Source organism: Garra rufa, chromosome 13, assembly GCF_049309525.1.
Source record: "Garra rufa chromosome 13, GarRuf1.0, whole genome shotgun sequence".
In the NCBI taxonomy this organism is placed as follows: domain Eukaryota; kingdom Metazoa; phylum Chordata; class Actinopteri; order Cypriniformes; family Cyprinidae; genus Garra; species Garra rufa.
In genome coordinates, this window is record NC_133373.1 from 44229609 (window position 1) to 44252733 (window position 23125).

Here is a 23125-nt window from a genome sequence, read left to right on the forward strand (position 1 = left end):
AGATGCAAACTCAATTTTCACAAAAAACGCCAGAATTGCGAGAAAGTCATAACTCACAATTCTGACTTTTTTTCTCGAAAATATTATTAATTAATTAATTAATATTTTAATATTTGTGAGATACTTGTGAGATAAAAAAAAAAATTCACAATTACCTTTATTTCAAATAAACAGAATTGTGAGATGTAAACTTAAAATTGAGACATTCACTTGCAATTCTGAGCAAAAAGTTGGAATTGGGACATAAACTCGCAACTGCAAAAAAAAAAAAAAAAAAAAAAGTCAAACTCAATGTTTTCACGAAAAACATCACAAATTGATTAGTATTTAAATATTTGATGTCTTACGAGACAACATTTTATATATATAAACAGAATTGTGAGATGTAAACTCTGAAGAATTCTGAGGGAAAACATCAGAACTGTGAATTAACAGCAAGTGAGAATTGTGATATAATTGTGATATGTGGGAAAAACGTCAGAATTGTTTAATTAGAAGTTGCAATTACATTTTTTATTTTATTTTATTTTTTATAAACCAAAAATTGTGAGGTGTAAACTCATACTTGTTAAATATAAATCAGAATTGCGAGTTTATTGCGAGAATTCTAAGAGCATATTTGATTCAGTTCAAAATCTCTACTTGCTTTAAAAATGTTTTTTAAATTTGAATTTTAAAAATTCAAATCTTCCCAATTCAAATTTTTGGAATAGTGCAAAAAAGCAATTCTAAAACATCAAAACCACGTCTGACGTGGTCTGCATCACTCATTGTGGCAGAAATGTTATTATTGTAAAAACTAACAAATGTTTACAGATCAAGGGGTTAATTAATAAAGAAAATACGAGGAAGTGGGGTCAAACAACAGTGTGGTGACAGGGTGAAACGGTAGATGAAGGTCAGAGGTCAAAAAAGAGCAGGAAAAAGGTTCAGTCAAACACTTATAACTGATTAAATCATATGTAATCAATGTTTGTGATCAACTCAGATAATAATCAAATTCTTGAGCAGCAAATCATTATATTAGAATGATTTCTGAAGGATCATGTCACACTAAAGACTGCAGTAATTATGCTGAAAATGCAGCTTTGATCACAGGAATAAATTACATTTCAATGTATAATCATATAGAAAACAGATATTTTAAATAGTAAAAATATTTCACCATTTTACTGATTAAAACATGCAGCCTTGAGGGACTTCTTTCAAAAACAGGACGTTCCGCTTTAAGTATATGAAACATTTTGCAAATTAGAATGATGTTAAATCTTCAGACTGACATTTAAAATGTTAACAGCATTAATGTTATAATAATCCAAGAGAACAAACCAGAGCGCACACATGTGAATGACGTGCACACATGCATCTGCTCAGAAACGGAGAAGGCTGTATCCACGAGGTCTAGAGGTCGACTTCTGATATCTGCGCATTCTTTGCTTTGACATACGTTGATATATGGACTCCAGACAGGGAGGCTGGATTTCAACACTGTGGCCAACAGTTACAAGCTGTCCAAGAAACATCTTCATTATCTATTGGCCTCCTACTGCAAGAATTCGACAGCTTCAACTCCAAACTATGGAATGCAGAATACAACACGCTTTGAATAATGTGATACTCTGTGATCCCAGAGAGAGGTCAGAGGTCTTTAACCTGATTTTTCTGCACTTGTATTTAACTTGAAGTGGCCAAAACACACATGCTGTGGTATAAATGACAAATAAAGTACTATTCAAGTGTAAAGTGATTAATGAGTTCATCCAAATTTCACAAAACGCTTATGGACAGAATTATAATAAGTCAGACAGAAGTGAGTTGCTGTTTTTGTCACTCTTCTGAGGAAGATTTATTCACTTACTTGTATTTGACAATTAACCACACAAAGACAATTTGGTGAGGTTTATTCAAATGTTCATCTAATGTCATTTTGTAAGTGACTTTTCTTTCTGTTTTCAAGGAAAAAAACTTGTGTTTCTGTATTTTCTTTCTTTTTCTTTAATAACTGTACTGCCTTAACGGTTTGATGTTTTGTAATGTTTCATTAAAAAAAATAAATCAGAAAGAAAATATTTGTGATATGCGCTCAGAAGTCTAGATCTGAATCAAATGATTCGCAAACTCGCACCAAAGTTCCGATCTGCATCAAAAGATTCATGAATCAGCTCAGAAGTCCCAATTTGAACCAAATGATTCACAAACCCACACCGAAGTTCTGATCTGAATTACCAGATTCACAAACCCACTTCAAAGTTTCAATCTGAATCAAATGATTTGCAATCCACACTCTAAGTCCCGATTTAAACTGATGGTTTGCCAATCATTATTCAGAGCAGGAGAGCGAATCACGAATCATTTGATTTGGATCGAAACCTCAGAGCAGATTTGTGAATCATTTGATTCAGATCGGAACTCCAGAGTGGGTTCACGAATCTTTTGATTCAGATCAAACAGATTGGCAATTTAATTCCATGCTCTGAAATGATGATTTGCAAATCATTTCAGATCACTCTGAATTTCTGATCTGAATCAAAATATTCATGAATCTGCTCCGAAGTTGATTCTGATGAAATGATTCTGCTCTGACATCTGCTCTCCCAATCTGAATAATGATTTGCAAACCATCAATTCAGATTGAGACTTTGGAGCGTGAATCGAGAATCATTTAACCCGGTCTAAATCAAATGATTCACGAACTGGCTCTGAATCCCAAACCGAATCAAATGATTTGCGATCTGTGCTCCCGATATGAATGATGATTAGCAAACCATCATTTCAGATCAGGACTTCAAAGCTCGCAAATCATTTAATTCACAAATAGATTTGCGAATCCGCTCCAACATTCAGATCTGAATCAAAAGATTTGCAAACCCACTCTGGAGTTCCGATCTGAATCGAAAGATTCACATTTCCTCTCCGAGGTTTCAATCTGAACCAAATTCGCAAACCATCATTTCAGATCGGGACTTTGGAGTGTGAATCGCGATTGAAATGATTTGCGATCCGCACTCTGAAGTTGCGGTCTAAATCAAATGATTTGCGATCCGTGTTCCCGATATGAATGATGATTAGCAAACCATCATTTCAGATCAGGACTTCAAAGCTCGCAAATCATTTAATTCACAAATAGATTTGCGAATCCACTCCAACATTCAGATCTGAATCAAAAGATTTGCAAACCCACTCTGGAGTTCCGATCTGAATCGAATGATTCACATATCCTCTCCGAGGTTTCAATCTGAACCAAATGCACAAACCATCATTTCAGATCGGGACTGTCGAGCGTTGAACTGAAGTTCCGATCTGAATCAAATGATTTTTGATGCGCTTTAAAAACATCATTTTGCAACGCAATGGTATAACTGATTCAGAGTTTCAAAAATCTAAAATGAATGGCTCTTTTGATCTGTTTTTGCGAGTGAATCGCTTGAACTGAATGATCGAAGTCAGGATTTTAAATCAATCGGTTCCAGCGTAAATGACTCATTCAATTGATTCAGTTTGTGCCATGCGTTTTCAGCCATGTTTACACAGCGCTGTCAGTACTACTACTACTGAGGCTTAGCTCAACAGTTATAAGACATTAACTGAAATAATCCAAAAAAGTATGATGTTTACAAATAAAATATCAATATTTCCATTCGAAAGACGAACATATTCAGGTGAGTTAACCAGTTTACTGCTAACTAGTGAAACACTCCATTAATAATATGACGAGCTGCACCTCAAAATACATGTTAGATGGAAATATTGTGCATTATGATGGAGTTTGTACCTATATCCACTATATCTGAGATAGTTGAAGCACTGCAGTTCAGTTGGTGACAGTTCGATAGGAAATCAGTTGAAAGCATCCATTCATCTCTATTGAAATGAACTTTATCTGATCGTTTTAGTCTATATAGAGTGATAGTCAATGTAAAAAGTACAAATAGGAGAAGCATATGAACACAAAACATCATGTTTCAGAATTTGTTTTAGGTGTTCATTCCACTCAGTGTTGTTTTTGACAACCATCTTAGATTTAGTCTTAGTCTTAGTCTTTTGGACTAAAATGCTTATTAGTTTTAGTCAAATTTTAGTCACTTCAAAATGTGATAGTTTTAGTCCAATTTTAGTCGACGAAAAGTCAAAAAGGTTTTAGTCTAGTTTTAGTCAAAAAAGGGGAAAAAGTAGTCTTTTAACAAATTAATGTAGGTCAGTAAGTATTTTGCTGTTGGGTAGTGTCACTTGTAAGTTCTGAAAATAGCAGATCTATAGTTCAACACAATGTAAGCTTCCGGATCGACTATTTTCACCAATAATTATAATAATGAAGGAATGTTTTAAAACATAAAAGACAAACAAGGATGGAATGCTAAAACGGCTTGCCATACTAGTATGGCAAAGAGTATTTAATGCTAAAACGGCTTGCCATAGCGGCAGATACGTTTTAGGTTTTGATTGGCATGCACAATAAGCAGAAATGTTGTGCATTTTAAACGTCTGACGGACCACCCACTAACATTTGTCTATTCTCGTCTCGTCAACGAAAACTCACACACGTCTCGTCATGTTTTAGTCATCAACGAGCCATTTTTATCTCGTCATCGTCTCGTTATCGTCATGAAAAAACGTGGCGTCAACGAAATGATTTCGTCATCGTCATCGTCGACGAAGACAACACTGATTCCACTAGTCTGAAGCAATACTTTTAAGAAATGCCAAGTAGCCTAAAATTTCCTGTACTGTCTCAGATCACCAAACCAACTTAGCCAGAAATAGATAATGCACAGATAAAGTGCAAATGAAAACAATTTGCTCAGTATTAAATACTATTGCATTATAGCTAAAACCACATTCATTCATTTGTGTCGACTAAAAGAGGCTCACTGTAGCAGCTCTCAATACTGGAACGAAACTGTGCACGAGTCAAATTACCAGCAAAAATCACTGGCACATTACCATTAAAGTCTCAAGAATCATTTCATTCAACTCAAGAGTGTGTGAATAGCAACAGAGGCTCGGCTTTGATATCAAGCATGTCTAGACACGGGCCAAACTCATTTAGCGAGCAGCACACCGCAGGCAGAGCTCTTTGTTTGCGTGCAACATCCAGATGCAGCTCTTTGCAGTTCTGTCAAATCTCTCTTTTACTCAAAGGCTGGGCTTGATTTCTTACTAAATTCAGGTTCTGTTTAAGGCCTCAAGATTGAACGAGAAGTTCATGACCTCAGACAGTACTTCCCATGAGTCTCTGCAACACAACACTGAATAAAAAAACAACATCACAAGCTTTACCTTCATAGGAGGGTGTGCGATTCAAGAGGTGGAGGTGAAAAGGAGGTTTTGAGTGTGAACGAGACTGGAAAACACAACCAGGAAAAGAGGAAATGAAAGGAGAAGGCAGGAAATTAGCAGAGACAGGTAAGAGCTGAGACTGTGAGAGATGCCAAAACTGATAGACGGACTGCTACGGAAAATTTCTTTCTGGAGCTGCATGTTTTAATTGAAATGAAAGTAAAATAATTTTAGATCTTATACATGTACAAACCATCTTTCCTAAACTTGTAATAAAAAGCGCTTGGAAATCTATTGTCAACAAAAGAGAAATTTTTCTGCCAAAACAAAAGCTTGATGTTTTAACGTTTAAAAATTATTACAGTTTTACATTTTAATATTTTTAATTTAGTGGTAGTATTAGTAGTAGTAATATAAATTGGATTAGATTTTTCCCTGTTTTCTATTTTATAGTAAAATAAAATAGCATAATAGCCATATTTCTTGATGTTTTCATATTTATATTTAGTAGCGATAATAATAAAATAATCCATTTTTGTTTATTGCATAATTTGCTTATATTTTGCAATAAAATGTCTTATGCTGTTTAATATTTGTATTTAGCATTAATGAAAGTATTAAATAATAATAAATGGTTTGCTTATTATATTTGCATTGCATTATTATATTTTTCTTTAAAATATTTATTTTGCAGTAAAATATTACAATAATAATTTAAAATGTTTAATGTTGTTTAATATTTGTATTTAGTATTATTAATAATAAAAATACTAAAACAATAGATTGTTTATTGCCTTAACATTTATACTTAGAAATAATAAAATAATAAATTACAATATAATTTTTTTTTTCTTCAAAATATTTATTTTGCAGTAAAATATTACAATAGTAATATATACGTTTAATGTATGTATTTAACAGTAGTAATAATAAAATAGTAAAACTATTAATAAATTGTTTATTGCTTTTATTTTTTTCTTAAACACATTATTCAGTGAAATTACAATAGCAATATTTCTTTTGTTTAACATTTATTCTTAGCAATAATAAAATAATAAATTACAATATTATATTTTTCTTAAAAATATTTTGCAGTAAAATATTACAATAGTAATATATCTGTTGTTTTAAATTGTTAGCAGTACTAGTAATAAAATACTAAAAAAAATAATAAATTGTTTATTGCTTTTATATTTTTCTTAAAAACGCTATACAGTGAAATATTACAATAACAATATTTATGTTGTTTAACATTTATACTTAGCAATAACAAAATAATAATAATTTATGATATTATATTTTTCTTAAAAATATTTATTTTGCAGTGATATATGTTGTACAATATATATTTAGCATTAGTAGTAATAAAAATACAAAAAATTGTTTATTGTTTTTATTGTATTTTTCTTCATTATTTATTATACAGTGAAATATTACAATAGGGACATTAAGTTTAGCATTTGTACTTAGAAAGAATAAAATAATAATTACAATATTTATTTACTAAAAATATTTGTTTTGCAGAAAAATATTACAATATTAATTTGTTTTGTTTAATAAATGTATTAGCAGTAGTAATACAAATACTAATAATAAATTGTTTATTGCCTTTATTACATTTTTCTTAAAAATATATACTTTGCAGTAGTAATAAACATAATAAAATAGTAATAATACATAAATATTTACAATTAAATTACAATAATAATATTTGTATTTAATAATAATAATAATAATAATAATAATAACAGTAGTAGTAAAAAGTAGTAATAAGTTATTGTTGTTGTACTTTATACATATATGGTCACGTCCAGATGTCAGTAAACGTTATTTTTTTTCAGCATGGATTTGGCTTAAAAGCACGAGTGATTAAGCCTATATAAGTGTGCAGCGATGTAAAGATCATCTGTTAAAATGAACCATCCATTCATCATATTATCATGCAAAACTAAGAATTTGAATAATTGTAATAGGAAGATCATGTGTGGTTTGCTAAATCAGAGAAAGATATAGGTGCGTGTGGATGGCAGGCGGATTACACTATTGCCTGATTTTGCTTTATTTCATCGTCAAAAGTAAGATTTTGCTTTCTTTTGTCATCAAAAGTATTCTGAAACAAGTCACAACTGAGCCGCTGTGCATCTCCATTTAAACACAGCGTTGTTTAGTTTATGAATGAACGTGCGTTTTTAAACGAATCTAGTGAAATGATTCAATTTTCCATTCATCAAGAGAGTCACTTGCTTTATTCAGGAATTAATCAGCTGTTCGAACGAATCAAATGAATGATATGATTCAGTAATTAAATCAGTGTCTTGCCGCCATCTGCTGGCAGGTCCTCTCAGTTATATAAAATTTTTAATACAGAAATATTAAATTTAAAACATTAATCTTAACATTAATCTCAGCTCTTAAACTTTAAGGTAAATGATTGACAGTTTTTATATTATCTGTTTTATACATTTAATACTTGGTCAGTTAGATTTTTTTGGTTAACTTTGGTTAAATCTTTTATAATCAAGATCCGAAAGATGGTTCATTGTGTTCATTGTTCATGATGTTAAGTTTAGAAATGATGCATGCATCCACTTATTATTAGTGTGACATTTTAGCATGCAAATAAAGGGGAGAACTTCAAGATATCGGCAGCACATATAGGCCATCGGCTGACCCTGACCTCTAAACATCGGCATCGGTTATAGAAAAACTCATATCGGTCGATCTCTACTACTAATGACTATGTAAATGTCAAATACATGAAGATCCTGATCCAGCTGTACGCGCTGTGCCGTTCCTGACGAAACATTGCTGAATAAAGCCACCATTTATTAGAAGCAAACCAAAAACCTTCAAGTGCAATTGCTGCAAGGATCCTCTCTTTGATGGGGATCATAATAACTGCACCTGTAGCGCTCGCATCAAAAACAAGACGGTCCCAGATCGACTTAATACATTCCAGCTGTTCCCTCGCCCATCTACAGGCTTCAATCTGTTTAGTAAACGAGAATAAGCTAGCTAGACATCGGCCTAATTTGAGGTTATGACTGGGTCCTGCTTGCTCGCCGTCTTTGATCGTGGTTTATGGGATCAGGTGGGCTTTGATCTTCACTGGGCATCTTCAGCGGCTCTACGGGTTCCTCACGCAGCCTGGACCAGGATATACACCAAGAGACTCCGGATGCGTCAACCTCTTATTCATGCTGTTCTGACCTCAAAACAAGCTAAAAACCTCTTAAAGGGACAGTTCAGCCAATAATGAAAACGTGCCATTAATCAACCATGACTTTTTCTCTTGAGTAGAACAGTAAGGACGATTCTTAATGATTCATAACATGTCAAGTCAACAAGTCAATGGCTACCAGTTTTTGAGAATTAAAAAATAACATCAAGGAAAACACTATTTATACCAGTGGCTCCTGATGATATATCAAGGTCTTATGAAGCAAAATGAAGGATCATTATCTTATTTTTGCACAGAGATTGGTAGCTATATTACTAAAATCTGTTGATTTTTAGCAATCTTTGTTGCATTATGTGCCAATGGTGACCATTCACAAAATGGCACTTTTCAGGTTTTTCTCCAAAGTTTGCATGCCTGTAACTCAAGCAGTATTAAAGATATTTGAATGCCCTTTTAGATATTGGGTCTTAACAAACTTTCCTTTTGGCATCTTTATTTTTAATGCCCTATGAGATTCGATTCCAGAGATATTGGAGCTTCAATATGGCTCCAGGAGTAAATCGTTAAAATTTACACATTGTCAGTGATCAAAAACCAAATGTGGGTCAGTTTAAAAAAAATACAATACTTCTTTTATTTCAAAGAGTAATGTCTGAGGAGCACATAAAGTGAATAAATTAGTCTTCATTAGCTCATCTTTGTACATTAACAACAAAAAAACAAAAAACAAATTGCTTGAGGCTCTGGATTACAGGTAATAATGTGGTAAATAATGAACCATTCCTTGCACAGACCAATCATTTTGCTTCATAAGACCTCAAAATATCACCAGGAGCCACGGGTATTAATTGTGTTGCTTGTTTATGCCTTTTTGACTCTCAAAGTGCCGGCAGCCATTGACTTACATGTTATGAATTACCAGGACCATGGTTTCAGCTAAAAATCTTCTACTTCTACTGAAGAAAAAAAAACTCAACCAGAGGTCCCCTGCTCAAATTTTTGATTTTGCTAATATTTATTCTGAAGACAGACAGACATGTCTAGTGATAAAAGCCAAAATATTAAATATGATGGATGAATAATTACGGAGTAATCCACTATTTTGTAGAGGGAGGTCAAAATGGCAATTTTCACCTTAGATTCAGAGTCAAGTTACAGGGGGTTAAAAATGACTTTAGAAAGATGGCAGCATTATAATGTTATTTTTACACAGAGATTGGTAGTTCTATTAGTAAAATCTGTTGACTTTAGCAATCTTTGTTGCATTGTGTGCCAATGGTGACCATTCAAAAATGGGGAAACAGCGCTTCTCTCACGTTTTTCTCCAAAGTTTGTATGCCTGTATCTCAAGCAGTATTAAAGATATTTGAATGCCCTTTTAGATATTGGGTCTTAACAAACTTTCCTTTTGGCATCTTTATTTTTAATGCCCTATGAGATTCTGTTCCAGAGATATTAGAACTTCAATACGGCTCCAGGAGTTAATCGTTAAAATGTACACATTTTCAGTGGTCAAAAACCAAATGTGGATCAGTATAAAAAATACGATGCTTCTTTTATTTAAAAAAAAGAATGTCTGAGGAGCAAATAAAGCGAATAAATTAGTCTTCATTAGCTCATCTTTGTACATTAACAACGAAAAAAACAAAAAATTTGCCTGAGGCTCTGGATTACAGGTAATATTGTGGTAAATAATTAACCATTTCTTGCACAGACCAATCATTTTGCTTCATAAGACCTTTTTGACTCTCAAAGTGCCGGCAGCCATTGACTTGCATTTTATGAGTCACCAAGGACCACGGTTTCAACTAAAAATCTTCTTTACTGTTCCTTTAAAAAACATCTTGGATGGCCTGAGACTGAGCATTTTTTTTATGGGTGAACCATTCCTTTAACATTGTACAGAACCTGACAGGACTTCTTAAAACTTGTCGTAATAGCTTGTGACTGAATCCAAAAGCACACCCAAAATTTAAGATTTTTATACACGCATTGAATAAAATAGCTTATGGCAGCATTTAGCTTAAAAAAACATCCTTTGGCCAGTGCTAAAATGCAATTGAGCTGCCAAAAGTAATTCTGAAGTAAGTGGACTGGCGTTGTGGAAGATGACGAGCACCGAAGGGGTTTGGAAAGCAAGCGGTTCCGCTCGACCGCGTGTGTTTTTAGTTCGAAGCTAAAGCGAGCCAGTCGGGGATTAAACGCTTGTAGTGTTTGCATATCAATCTTTCCAGGACTGTGACACATTCAGAAAACAAATGACAGCATTTATTACGCATTTAAGCGAAAGTCAACTTCCAAAAACACCAAAAGGAAATGTGTAGCCTAGGGCTGGACCAAAAAAAAAAAAAAAAAAAAATCTAATACTTACAATAATATATTCATGATGGTTCTGCTACACTTTCAGCAAGTGTATTAAATTCAAAAAATCCATCATTGCTTTGGAACTCGTGAGTATAAAAGCAAAGACAGATGTTTTAATAGCTTCTTTGATATAAACAACATTAGCAAAAATGGTTTTAGAGTTTGATTCAATTCTGGGAATCCCTTCAGTCTGGCCAATTCAATGAACCAATTCTAAGTTTTAATAACTCTTTTGTCATATCGGTCAAAAATCTTCCCAGAAATTTTTTTTTTTTTTGGTAAGTATTAAAATGCCAAACACTAAAAGTACTAATAAAAATATGTTAATCACACTTTTGTCCCATAACTTGAAAATGTTTAAAAAAAGCACTAAAAGTAAAACATAGTTTGTTTATTTAGCTAAAGTAATATCTATAATAATATCTTTAAAAAAATCCTTCCTTGGGTTAATTTAGACCTTGAAAAAACTGAGTTAAAATAATTTATATAATGAAATATTATAATAAATATTTCTATATTATTTTTTGTTCTAATGCTCAGAAGTTTCAAGCACTAAAAAATTTTAACAGCTAAATATTTTGCTATTTATATCTATAATGACAGTTATATGTAATAGTAATATATATATGCTATATATGTAATATATATATATGCTTCCTCGTTAATTTAGACCTTGAAAAACTGAGTTTAAATAAAATATTATAATAAATATTTAAATGTTTGTATTATATTATAATTCTCATGGAAGTTTCAAGCACAAAAAGTTTTTAAAAAACTAAATATTTAGGTGTTTTGTATATTTAGTTGTTAGCTAAATAAAAAGTTATGATTTAAACAGTTAGATTTAGCTAAATAAGTAATATTTATAATACATTTATTTTTAAATGCTTCCTTGTGTTAATTTAACCTTGAACAAACTGAGTTAAAATAAAAACATTTTATATAATAAAACTAGGGCTGGGACACGATTAATCGCGATTAATCGCATCCAAAATAAAAGTTTATGTTAACATACTAAATGTGTGTTTACTGTGTATATTTATTATGTATATATAAATACACACACAAACATGTATATTAAAGTAAACTGAAAATAAAAATTAAATTAAAATAAATAAAATATTTATAATTCTATATATAATCTAAATTAAATACAAATATAACTATCCACACATATAAGTATTTTTTAAAGGCTATACATGTATGTGTGTGTATTTATATATACATAATAAATATACACAGTAAACACACATTTAGTATGTTAACATAAACTTTTATTTTGGATGCGATTAATCGCGATTAATCGTGTCCCAGCCCTAAATAAAACATTATAATATATTTTTTTTTATTATAATACTCACAAGTTTCAAGCACTAAAAAGAATTGCTAAATATTCAGCCATTTATAATATCTATAATGACATTTAAAAAATATAAATATGCTTCCTTGTGTTTAAATACAATTTTATAATAATAAAACAATATATAAATATAATATTTTATTACAATACAATTTTATTTAAACACAAGCATATTTATATTTTTAATGTAATACAATTTTATAATAATATTATATTATATTATAAGAAATATTGATATATTGTTTATATTTAACCTTTTTTGAAACCTTTAAAAAAAAACTTACCAAAGATTTACCAAAGTGCCAAAAAACAAACCAAAATAAAAATAAAATAAGACGACGACAAAGCAGAAGTCAGAAGTCGAATAGAAGAAATCAAAAATTGAAGAAATCATAGAAATAGAAGCAGAAGTAAAAAAAAAAAAAAGAGAGAGAATAATATTATTTGCCCGTTTTTGTATGCATTTAGTTAATTAGCTAAATAAACAGTTATGATTAAACAGTAATATACTTACAGATTTTTATTTTATTTATCTATCCAAATAAATAATATTTATAATAACATTTAAGTAAAAATTAAATATGCTTCCTTGAGTTAATTTAGTAATATTCCTGTAAAGCATCTGCTTGCTTAAACTGAAATGGAGATGTCAGAGTGAGGGATTTCAAGTTCAGAAGATTGAGAGACACAAACTAAACAGTTGTTGTTCCTAATAACGCATAAAGCCTTCTCAAAATGACACCATGAAATTGAGAACACAAAGATCATTTTCAGGCTCGTTGGCTGGTCGGGGCTTGCAGCTGTCACTCACACACACACACACACACACACACACACACACACACACACACACACACACACACACACACACACACACACACACACACACACACACACACACACACACACACACACACACACACACACACACACACACACACACACACACACACACACACAGAAATGTTTCGTGAATATCCTCCAAGCCTGTCCTGCAACAAAGAACTGGAAGCTTCATGTGATTCTTTAAACACCGAGACAAATTTATCAACGTTTGGGGTTTGACATTGATCAAACATCATCCTGAAAAGGAGCTGAACGAACTGACTGAAGCATCTGTTGACTTACGCAGACACGACAAGACAAATTTCCAGCGTTAAGCATCATTTCAAGCATCGTTTCTATCCTAAGTGAAAGTCAATCACTTTAAAATCAGAATGCATTTGATGTTTAATTAACAGCTGAGAGGTGCAGAAACTACAATGACCAACAAAATGTCATTTGCACATCTGAAATCCCATTGGGTTTTGGCTTTAGTGTGTTGCACCTGGTTAGGGCAGGGTGGGAGACGCAAAAGAAAGGTTTTGGTCAGGTAAATGAAGCGTGTCGGGAAGGGTTCAACATGTGACGTGACCCCAGATGGCTACATGTCAGCTCCCTCTTTTTCAGTCAACAAAAGCCATTTATCATTCCTCAGGAGGAAGATCGGCTGCCGTTCGTCTCGGCTGCATCATTTCTGAATCTTTATGTAACTTTTGCTCTCTGAAACCGATTCGCAGTTATGCCATGAAGTCAGAAATAGCAATACTAGTAGTGATAGACACATTTATATGACACAGACTGATTAATAATCATTATTTGATGGTAGACAGCAAATCAAATCGATTTCTTTAAAAAGAAAAAAAGTCTCTTAAGCTCATTAAAATTGTCATTTATTTGCTCAAAAATACAGAAAAAAAGAGGAATATTATGAAATATTATTGCAATTCAAAATAACATTTTCTTTTTTAATATACTTTAAAATATAATTTATTTCTGTGATGCAAAGCTGAATTTTCTCTGCTTAAAAATACAGAAAAAAGAGGAATATTATGAAATATTATTGCAATTCAAAATAATATTTTCTTATTTTAATATACTTTAAAATATCATTTATTTCTGTGATGCAAAGCTGAATTTTCTCTGCTTAAAAATACAGAAAAAAGAGGAATATTATGAAATATTGCAATTAAAAATAATATTTTCTTATTTTAAAATACTTCAAAATATAATTTATTTCTGTGATGCAAAGCTGAATTTTCTCTGCTCAAACATACAGAAAAAGAGGATTATGAAATATTATTGCAATTCAAAATAACATTTTCTTATTTTAATATACTTTAAAATATAATTTATTTCTGTGATGCAAAGCTGAATTTTCATCTGCCATTACTCCAGTCTTCAGTGTCACAAGATCTTTAAAATCTTTAAAAAATACTTTTTGTATTCAACTTTGATTTAATTTTATTTCAGTTTAAGCTAAATTAGTGCTTATTTTATTTAGCTAGTAGGCAAAGTAATGTTTCTTTAAATATAAAGGAATTAATATTTTTATTCATCAAGGATTGATTAAAAGTGACATTAAAGACATTTAGAATTCTTTTTTTTTTTTTTATTTTATTTCAAATAAATGCTGTTCTTTTGTACTTTTCGTTCATCAAAGAATCCTAAAAAATAAAATGCATCACAGTTTCCACAAAAATACTGGGCAGCACAACTGTTTTCAATTATTCAGAAATGTTTCTTGAGCAGCAAATCAGCATTTTAGAATGACTTCTGAAGGATCATGTGACACTGGAGACTGGAGTAACGATGCTGAAAATTCAACTTTGATCACAAAAATAAATTACATTTTAACACATATTTAAATAGAAAACGGCTATTTTAAACTGCAAAAATATTTCATTTTTTTCCCAACATTTTTAACCTTTTTACTTGCTTGGAGTGCTTCAATATAGAGATGAATTATGCTTGAAATGTATACTATGCTTTCGCCCATGCATACATTGTGATGTTACGAGTGTTGCCGTAAAAACAAATGCCTGTCTGAGAGCATGAACACCTGCAAACAACACTTCATACATACAATGTAGTTTCAATGCAACAAAACGCAGAAGCTCACCTCAGTGTGGCCATATTAGGCTGGTTCTGGAGATGCTCTGGCCAGTGATGCTGCATGCAGAAACAGCGCACACCCTGAACGCAGCAAGACCCCATGTGAAGCGCTGCGGACGACACGGTGCTCTGGAAGAGGGCGCAATCCTGCGGGTTCCCGTTGCAGCAGACGGGCTGCCGGGGCGAGCAGTAAACGCAGCAGGGTGGCGGCAGCGCATTGGGCAGCAGCACAGCCAACCTCTGAGAGTCTGTGACATGCGACGAGGAAGAGGAAGAGGAGGCAGAGCCTGGAGTAGATGGACGTACGGTCCCGTTGGTTTTGAGCCCTCCGTTCTGACGCGACCGCATCGGCTGGGTCTGTTCGTTGGGCTGCGTGGATGCAGACACTTCCTGCTCGTCCTCCGGCTCTTCAATGGTGTTTGCTGTGGGGTAACCGGCGCCTGTTGAGGATCCGCCATTGCTGGTGGTGAAGCCCTCGCTCAGGGCCATGATCCTTCCTGTCCGCGGACCACACGCTGATCGGGACCTTACTCTGCAAATAAACACACAGTCACGGTTATTTGTGCACAGTGATCCAAATGAATCGGTTTACAATAACGGTCACCAATAACTAACTAACTAGGGATGCAATGAATGTTCGGCAACTGAAATTATTCAGCTGAAAATAGCAAAAAAAAAAAAGCTCTTTCGGTGTTCGGATGAATAAGCAAAAAGGCCAAATAAATGATACCGAACAATGACGTGACACGATCAAACAGAGGCGTGCACTAGGTAGGGATGCACCAGTTGACCGGCCATAAATCGAAACCGGACGGTTTTTGCATTTAACACGCGATTCGTTTTTATCCCGGCCGTTTTTTTTCCGGAAGTGTGTAAGCGGCCCGCGGCATTCGATTCATTCAGAAACATGTCACTTGTGTGGAGGTTTTTTCGAAATCTGTGAGCAGGACGTGAAGATTGCAAACTGCAATGTCTGCAAAGGACAGCCGCTTTCCTGTGCTCGCTGAAGTTGCGCGAGCGTACCTGTCCTCGCCCTGCACAAGCACGGACAGCGAACGTTTGTTCAGCTCAGCTTCTCACGTGACAGATGAAAAAAGAAACAGACTCACTCAGAGGTTGCGTTAACCGAAAATTGTCTGTCATTGACGGATTTTTTTAATCAGTGACGGAAAAATCTGAAGGCTGTCCGTCATTTTGACAGATTACACTGCGGGTGATCTGTTGTAAATTAAAACTGTAATTCCCACACCTGTCCAGTTGGTGCGAGCGCGCTCCAATGTGGCAGCAGAGCACTGGATACAGAACAAAAACTAAACTGTCACGAGGAATCTTTTGATACGCGCATGCGAGCACCCAGTATAAACTACAGCGGTCTCACGCCACATTAAAGAGCACCAAAACGGTATTTATTGCTTGAATTTCCTGATGAAATAGACAGAATTTGAAATCTGAGACTTTTTCATATTGAAAGTAAGAAAGCACAGAGCTTAATTGCTTATTGTGATTCATTAGTTATGCACACTACTGTTAATTCCTGAACTGAAAACAGCAAGATCCACTGAGATTCTTCTGTTCTCTTCATAAATAAGTGCATAAACCTATACAGTATGCTCGCCCTGTAGGTTCATGGTTAAAAATGAAAATGTGAACAAAAATAAAAGCAATTAAATGTGTTATTATAATTAAAATATGAAAATTAAAATGACGGGTAATAAAAGATTGACAGAATTTTTACGACCCTGTCCGTCAAAATGACAGACAATGTGGAAGTCTAACGCAACCTCTGGACTCACTTGAGACAAAGCTGAGATGCTTCTTTTTGTAAAAAAAACAAAACAAAACAAGAATTACTTTACTTTTGAAAAGCCAAAAATAAAAGTCTGTTCTGTTAAGAATGATTATTATTATTTTGCTTTAAATTGCCTGTTGGCTTACTGTTTTACTTTACTAAAAGCATGTTTTACTTATTAAAGGGGCTATATGTAACTTTTTCCCCAAAATAATAGTAATAGCCTTTTTATTTGACCATTTATGACTCAAACATCTCCTGATGAGCATACTGACACCTTGTCAGCTCACAGTGGGTGCACCTATAAGCCTGTATCCTATTTTTCCTATTTTCTGTCGGGTCAGATTTTTCGCGCGTTGACTGTTCTTTCTTTTGTAAACATAATGTTGACTTCTTAGCAGCGGAGCGTGCGATGCAAAGCGAGCAGAAAGGAAGAGCAGTTCCGTTTTTTGGCCACAGGTGCCAGTCGCGAGGTCAAATTTCAGAAAGTTACATATAGCCCCTTTAAAATGTATTTAATTTAATTTTTTTTATTTATTTAATTTCAGATGTCAGATGGTATTGATTCAATAGCCAATTTACTTGCATAACTTTTTGTTTTTGAAAAAAATCGGAAATCGGTATCGGAATCAGCCAGCTTGCTTGTAAAAAAAAAATCGGTATCGGAACCGGCCATGAAAAATCATGATTGGTGCATCCCTAGCACTGGGGCTGCTCGATTTTGGCAAAAATCATAATCACGATTATTATTTTGGTCAATATTGTAATCACGATTATTTAACACAATTATGACGTTTTATTAGTGATTAATTTAAAGATAGCAATACAGCAGAAAAAAAAAGATACAATTTTTTTTTAAGTGCTTTAAAAAAAATACTGAATACTTTTATGCAAGTCTACAGTAGTCAACTTTAGACTGGTATAAAAGTTATTTGAACTTCGCCATGTTCAAATAAAACAGTTGCCATGCCAACTTGGTGTAAACAAAAGCTTAGAAATGCTTGACCCGCCCCTGGGGTCTTCTGATTGGTCCACTGTTTTGGAACTGACATTGATGTGTGGCACTTCTTAAAAAATGTGTTGCTTGTGTACAAGATGCTACAAAAGAAGCAAGTGCGACAGTCATACATGTCCGTCTAGCACATTTACATAGAAAAACAATGGAAACAATGGATTTTATTTTTTTAATTTTTTTTTGGGATGGAAAAAACACTGTGTGAGAACGGCCCCTTAACATTTTACTATTTTAAATGTTTCAACTTCTTTTTTTCTTGTGAGTTTTAGTAAATTGGTTGTGTTTTTCCCTTTTTATTATTTGTTTATAGTCATTTTATTTCAGTTAGCCAAAATAAAATAGTTTTTTTTAATTTCATTATTTCAGTTAAAGTTTATTTTTTATGGTTTTAGATTTTGTTGATAAATGTAACAATTCAGGTTCTGACTCTAATTAAAAGAAGATTCCGTTGTTATTAACTCATCAACATTCCAGGTTGAATCATTTCAAATTCAAAATTAATTCAAGTTTCAAACCAACGCTTTATTAGTTTAAGACTGATTCAATTAAAAGAACTGACTCATAAGAGTCATTTGTTCTCAATTCTTTTTGATAGCCTTCGTTTTTTTTTTCCTCCATAGAGGTTTTTTAAATTCCTTGTTAAAATGTTTTAATCCATGTACCTGACAAACTCCATGAAGAACTACAACTTTACAAACTTTGATTTAAAGCAAAACGGCAGAATAGGAATCGGAAATTAATATAATAATTAAAATATTAAATTATAGTATTAAGGTAATATACACTACCAGTCAAAAGATTAATATTTTTTTTTAAGTCTCTTCTGCTCACCAAGCCTGCATTAATTTGATCCAAAGTACAGCAAAAACAGTAAAATATTTTTACTATTTAACTGTTTTCTATTGAATATATTTTAATTTAAAATATAATTTATTCCTATGATTTCAAAGCTGAATTTTTAGCATCATTACTCCAGTCGCCAGTAATATTCTGTTTGGATCTTAGTAAAAAACATTTATTATTATTTTTTAATTTATTTAATGAATAAAAAGTTCAGAAGAACAGCATTTATCTGAAATAGAATTTTTTAATAACACTATAAATATCTTTATCATCACTTCTGACCAATTTAAAACATCCATGCAAAATAGTAATTTCTAAAATTTCTTTCACCCTCTAAATATAATAAATAAATGATGATCTTTAGATCTTTCTACTCAAAGAATCCTGAAAAAATATATTTTTAAATATTAATAATAATAATAAAAAAATGTTTCTTAAACAGCAAATCAGCATATTAGAATGATTTCTAAAGTATAATGTGACACTGAAGACTAGAGTAAAGATGCTGAAAATGTAGCTTTGATCACAGAAATAAATTATATTTTAAAAATATATTCAAATATAAAGCAGTTCTTTTAAATAGTAAAAATATTACAGCTTTTGTTGTGTTTTAGATCAAATAAATGCAGGCTTGGTGAGCAGAAGAGACTTTAAAAAACATTAAAATCTTACAGTTCAAAAACTTTTGACTAATAGTGTATTTGACACAAAAAAAAAAGTTATTTCTAAAATAATCTTCTCTAATGAGACAATGAACAGGGTTTATAGTTCCAGAACTGCTACTGTAAGTAAACCTCAAGGAAATCATTTTTTTTTTTCTCATTTTGTCATTCAACCACAGACTGAGAACCGGTTCTCGATTACTAACCCAAGCGGAATATAAGGAAGAATGGCTTTGTGAACAAAGCGAATTTCAAAGGCGCTGTCTGATTGAAAAGAACAGGTTCAAACACATTGGACAGACAGCAGAGTCGTCGACGTTTCATGGTATGCTTGAATTTCAGCCCCCATGGCCAGGAAATTGTTGCAGAGGAATGACATGGACCGCCTCTGCGATATTAAATGTTTCACTGGATGTTTTAAGGCGCACGCCATGCATATCGCAGTAAAATAAGATCCAACCGTATTACTCAGGTAAAACGCACATGCTCGCAACTCTGGAAGTTTGCCCAGACGCAAACACTGACGCCATGGTCAGCGCTTTCTGTGAAGTAAATCACCCACGTTCTTACGTGACAGGTGGAGACCTGCAAGACTCCAATGGAAACCGAAGATCACCTCCAACCGCACACCAAAGAACGACGTGCCCGGGATCATGAAAGATCTCGTTTGATACCGAGGTGAGCAGGTTTCCCCTCTGACTGTCCTGTAAACACCGCGTCCAAAATACCCAACAAATCCGGTTGTGTTCGCAGCTGAACCGCATCCATTTAAAAAGCAGGCAGATAGAGAGAGCTTTCTGAAAAGGGAAACCCAAGGGAGGGAAAACATGTGCAGCGCTATGAATGCTCAGTGTAATGCTGAACGCCTCGTGCATCCGTTCTGCGCTGGAGGAAGATGATAACAAGACGTTTAAACAATCAGAAATAGCCTTCAGGGAACAAATTTGCATTCTGTTGGGAAGATGGAAAAATTTAATCATTGGTTTTTCAGAAGCACTTTTACTGTAAATATATACAGTGGCCTCAAAGTATTTAGGGACTTAAGTCACACTTCTGATTGAAATATCAAATGAAGTGTCTGTATTTGCATGTCTAATCATGTTTAAAGTCTCTTTGCCTGGTGTTTCGTTGGTTTTTAGTGGATGTAATCAGTTCTCCTCAAGTTCAGAGGAAACACAGGTGCAATTCATCATTTTAACTATCAACATTTTCACACTAACGTTTTACAAAGTCACACAATACTGTTTGTCTTCTTTTTCAACACTACATGTATTATTTTAACATTTCAAACTGTATAAAACTTAAGAAATGTCTCTTGAGCAGTAAATCGGCATTTTAGAATGATTTCTAAAGCATCATGTGACACTGAAGACTGGAGTAAAGATGCCGAAAATTCAGCTTTGATCGCTAAAATAAATTTAATTTTAATATAGATTCACCTAGAAAACAGCTATTTTAAACTGTAATAATATTTCACGTTTTTTACCATATGGTTGACTTTTGAAAACATTTTGAACAACTTTTGAATGGTAGCGTTTACAAATGATTAAAAATGACAAAGCTGGACTCGAGTAAATGTTTAACTAATTTGTCATAGCCATTGTTGTCTGGAGTGCTTTAGTTCTTCGATATAGAGATGAATTATGCTTGAAATGTACTGTTTTGTCTTCGTTTTCAACACTATATGTATTATTTTCGCATTTCAACCTGTATAAAATTGCCAAGTGTTTTGCTTGTGTTGATAGTTTGCTATCTAATGCAATGACATTTATAATAGCTATATTTCAAACTGGACCCTGGACCACAAAACCAGTCATAAGGGTCGTTTTTTTTATTTAGATTTATACATCATATCAAAGCTAAATAAATAAGCTTTCCAATGATGAATATTTGGTTAGGATAGGACAATATTTGGCTGAGACACAACTATTTGAAAATCTGGAATATGAGGGTGCAAAAAAAAAAAATTAAATATTGAGGAAATCGCCTTTAAAGTTGTTCAAATGAAGCTTTTATATACTTACGGCAGGACATTTACAAAATATCTTCATGGAACATGACCTTTCCGTATTATCCTAATGATTTTTGGTATATATACACACACACACACACACACACACATATTAAAAACAACACATTTCTTTTTATAAAACTAAATTACTGATTCATAGAACATCCCAACAGAATTGCATCTAACAGCTAGTTGCTCTAGATAGATAGATAGATAGATAGATAGATAGATAGATAGATAGATAGATAGATCAAATGTTAATCATAAACAAAAGCCAAACTTACAGAGCTTAGGACAGATCCCAGGTTTCCATTCCTTACAGACTCATTACACGAGTCCAACACACAAAACTGATTAAAACTGAGTTTTTTGGTGAGACAGGTTCAGATGTAATCATATATTGTGTTCGTATGTCTTCATCAGTCGGTTTATCATTCAGTCTAACACCAGCTCAAGCGCCAAGAGTCTCTGCAAACCGCGTTATTTACTACCTCTGGACTCGACAAACTTTTCCGCCACAAACATCCAAACAAACGCGTCCGAAACTCCGTAAACAAACCCAAAGTCTGCTCTAAAAACACGGTTTCGTAACCGGAGACAGGATAGCATTCCTCGATCGCAATAAAACGCTGTAATCCTTTCGAAAGGAACGAGTTACGTCGCGCATTTGTTGAGAACAACGGAGCGCATTCAAACACTCCATCTACGCGACACAACAAACACTACAGCGCTTCCATAAAGCCAAGCGGGCTGCCTACACTGCAAACGACGGAATCCTTGACGTCAGCGGTCGGTTGGCCAATCAGAGCGCTCTCATTATAATACACGGCGCTGCATTGATTTATTGAAGGGTCGGACGCACGCAGTAGAGATGAATATGAAGCAAAATATGGCAGAGCTGTTATACGTCTCGATTTCAATCTTTGCGTTTGGTTTTATTTCAGATTTCACCAGTGTATGAGATCATACTGAAAGCAATTCATACTGTAGGGTCCTAATGATTTCACATTATGATAAATAATTTGGATTTGTAATTTGAGAAACGCAAGTTGTTCTTCTGCAAATGGTACAATGTCAGAGTATGGAATTTGTGATTAGACTAGAAGTGTTTTTATCTTCTAATAAATAATGACAAGAAATACTGAAACTGATGTTTCCAACACAAGAACAAAAAGTCAAAATACATATAACTACAATTTTATATTTTTACATTTACATTACATTTATGGATGGATGGATGGAATGAAAAACAGGAATGAGGAATGGAATGGATGGAATGAAAAACAGAGGGGTGGATAGATGGATAGATGGATGGATGGAACAAAAGACGGATTGATAAAACAAAAGACTGATGGATGGATTAAATAAAACAAAAACTGAGGGATAGATGAATGGATATGGATGGATGGATCAAAAGTCAGATAGATGGATGGGTGGATCAAAAGTCGGATGGATGGATGAAGCGAAAAATGGATGAATGGATATATAGATGAATGGTTTTGAAAAAAAGACAGACGGATGAATTGTTGGATGGAATGAAAAACAGAGGTGTGGATAGATGGATAGATGGATGGATGGAACAAAAGACTGATGGATGGATGAAATAAAACAAAAACTGAGGGACGGATGGATGGATATGGATGGATGGATCAATAGTCAGATGGATGGATGAAGTGAAAAATGGATGAA

General features: G+C 33.4%; 1 protein-coding gene across 1 annotated transcript in view; it reads right to left on the reverse strand.

The window, feature by feature from the left end:
• Positions 1-8315: 8315 nt before the first annotated feature.
• The window catches only part of LOC141348566 (protein dispatched homolog 1-like), a 66972-nt gene continuing 52162 nt past the window's right edge, over positions 8316-23125 (reverse strand). Inside the window, exons 3-4 of the mRNA XM_073852845.1 lie at positions 15124-15648; positions 8316-8424 (exon numbers count right to left, since the gene is read on the reverse strand). Coding sequence (XP_073708946.1) covers positions 8316-8424; positions 15124-15648 — 634 coding nt within the window. The remainder of the gene's footprint in view (positions 8425-15123; positions 15649-23125) is intronic.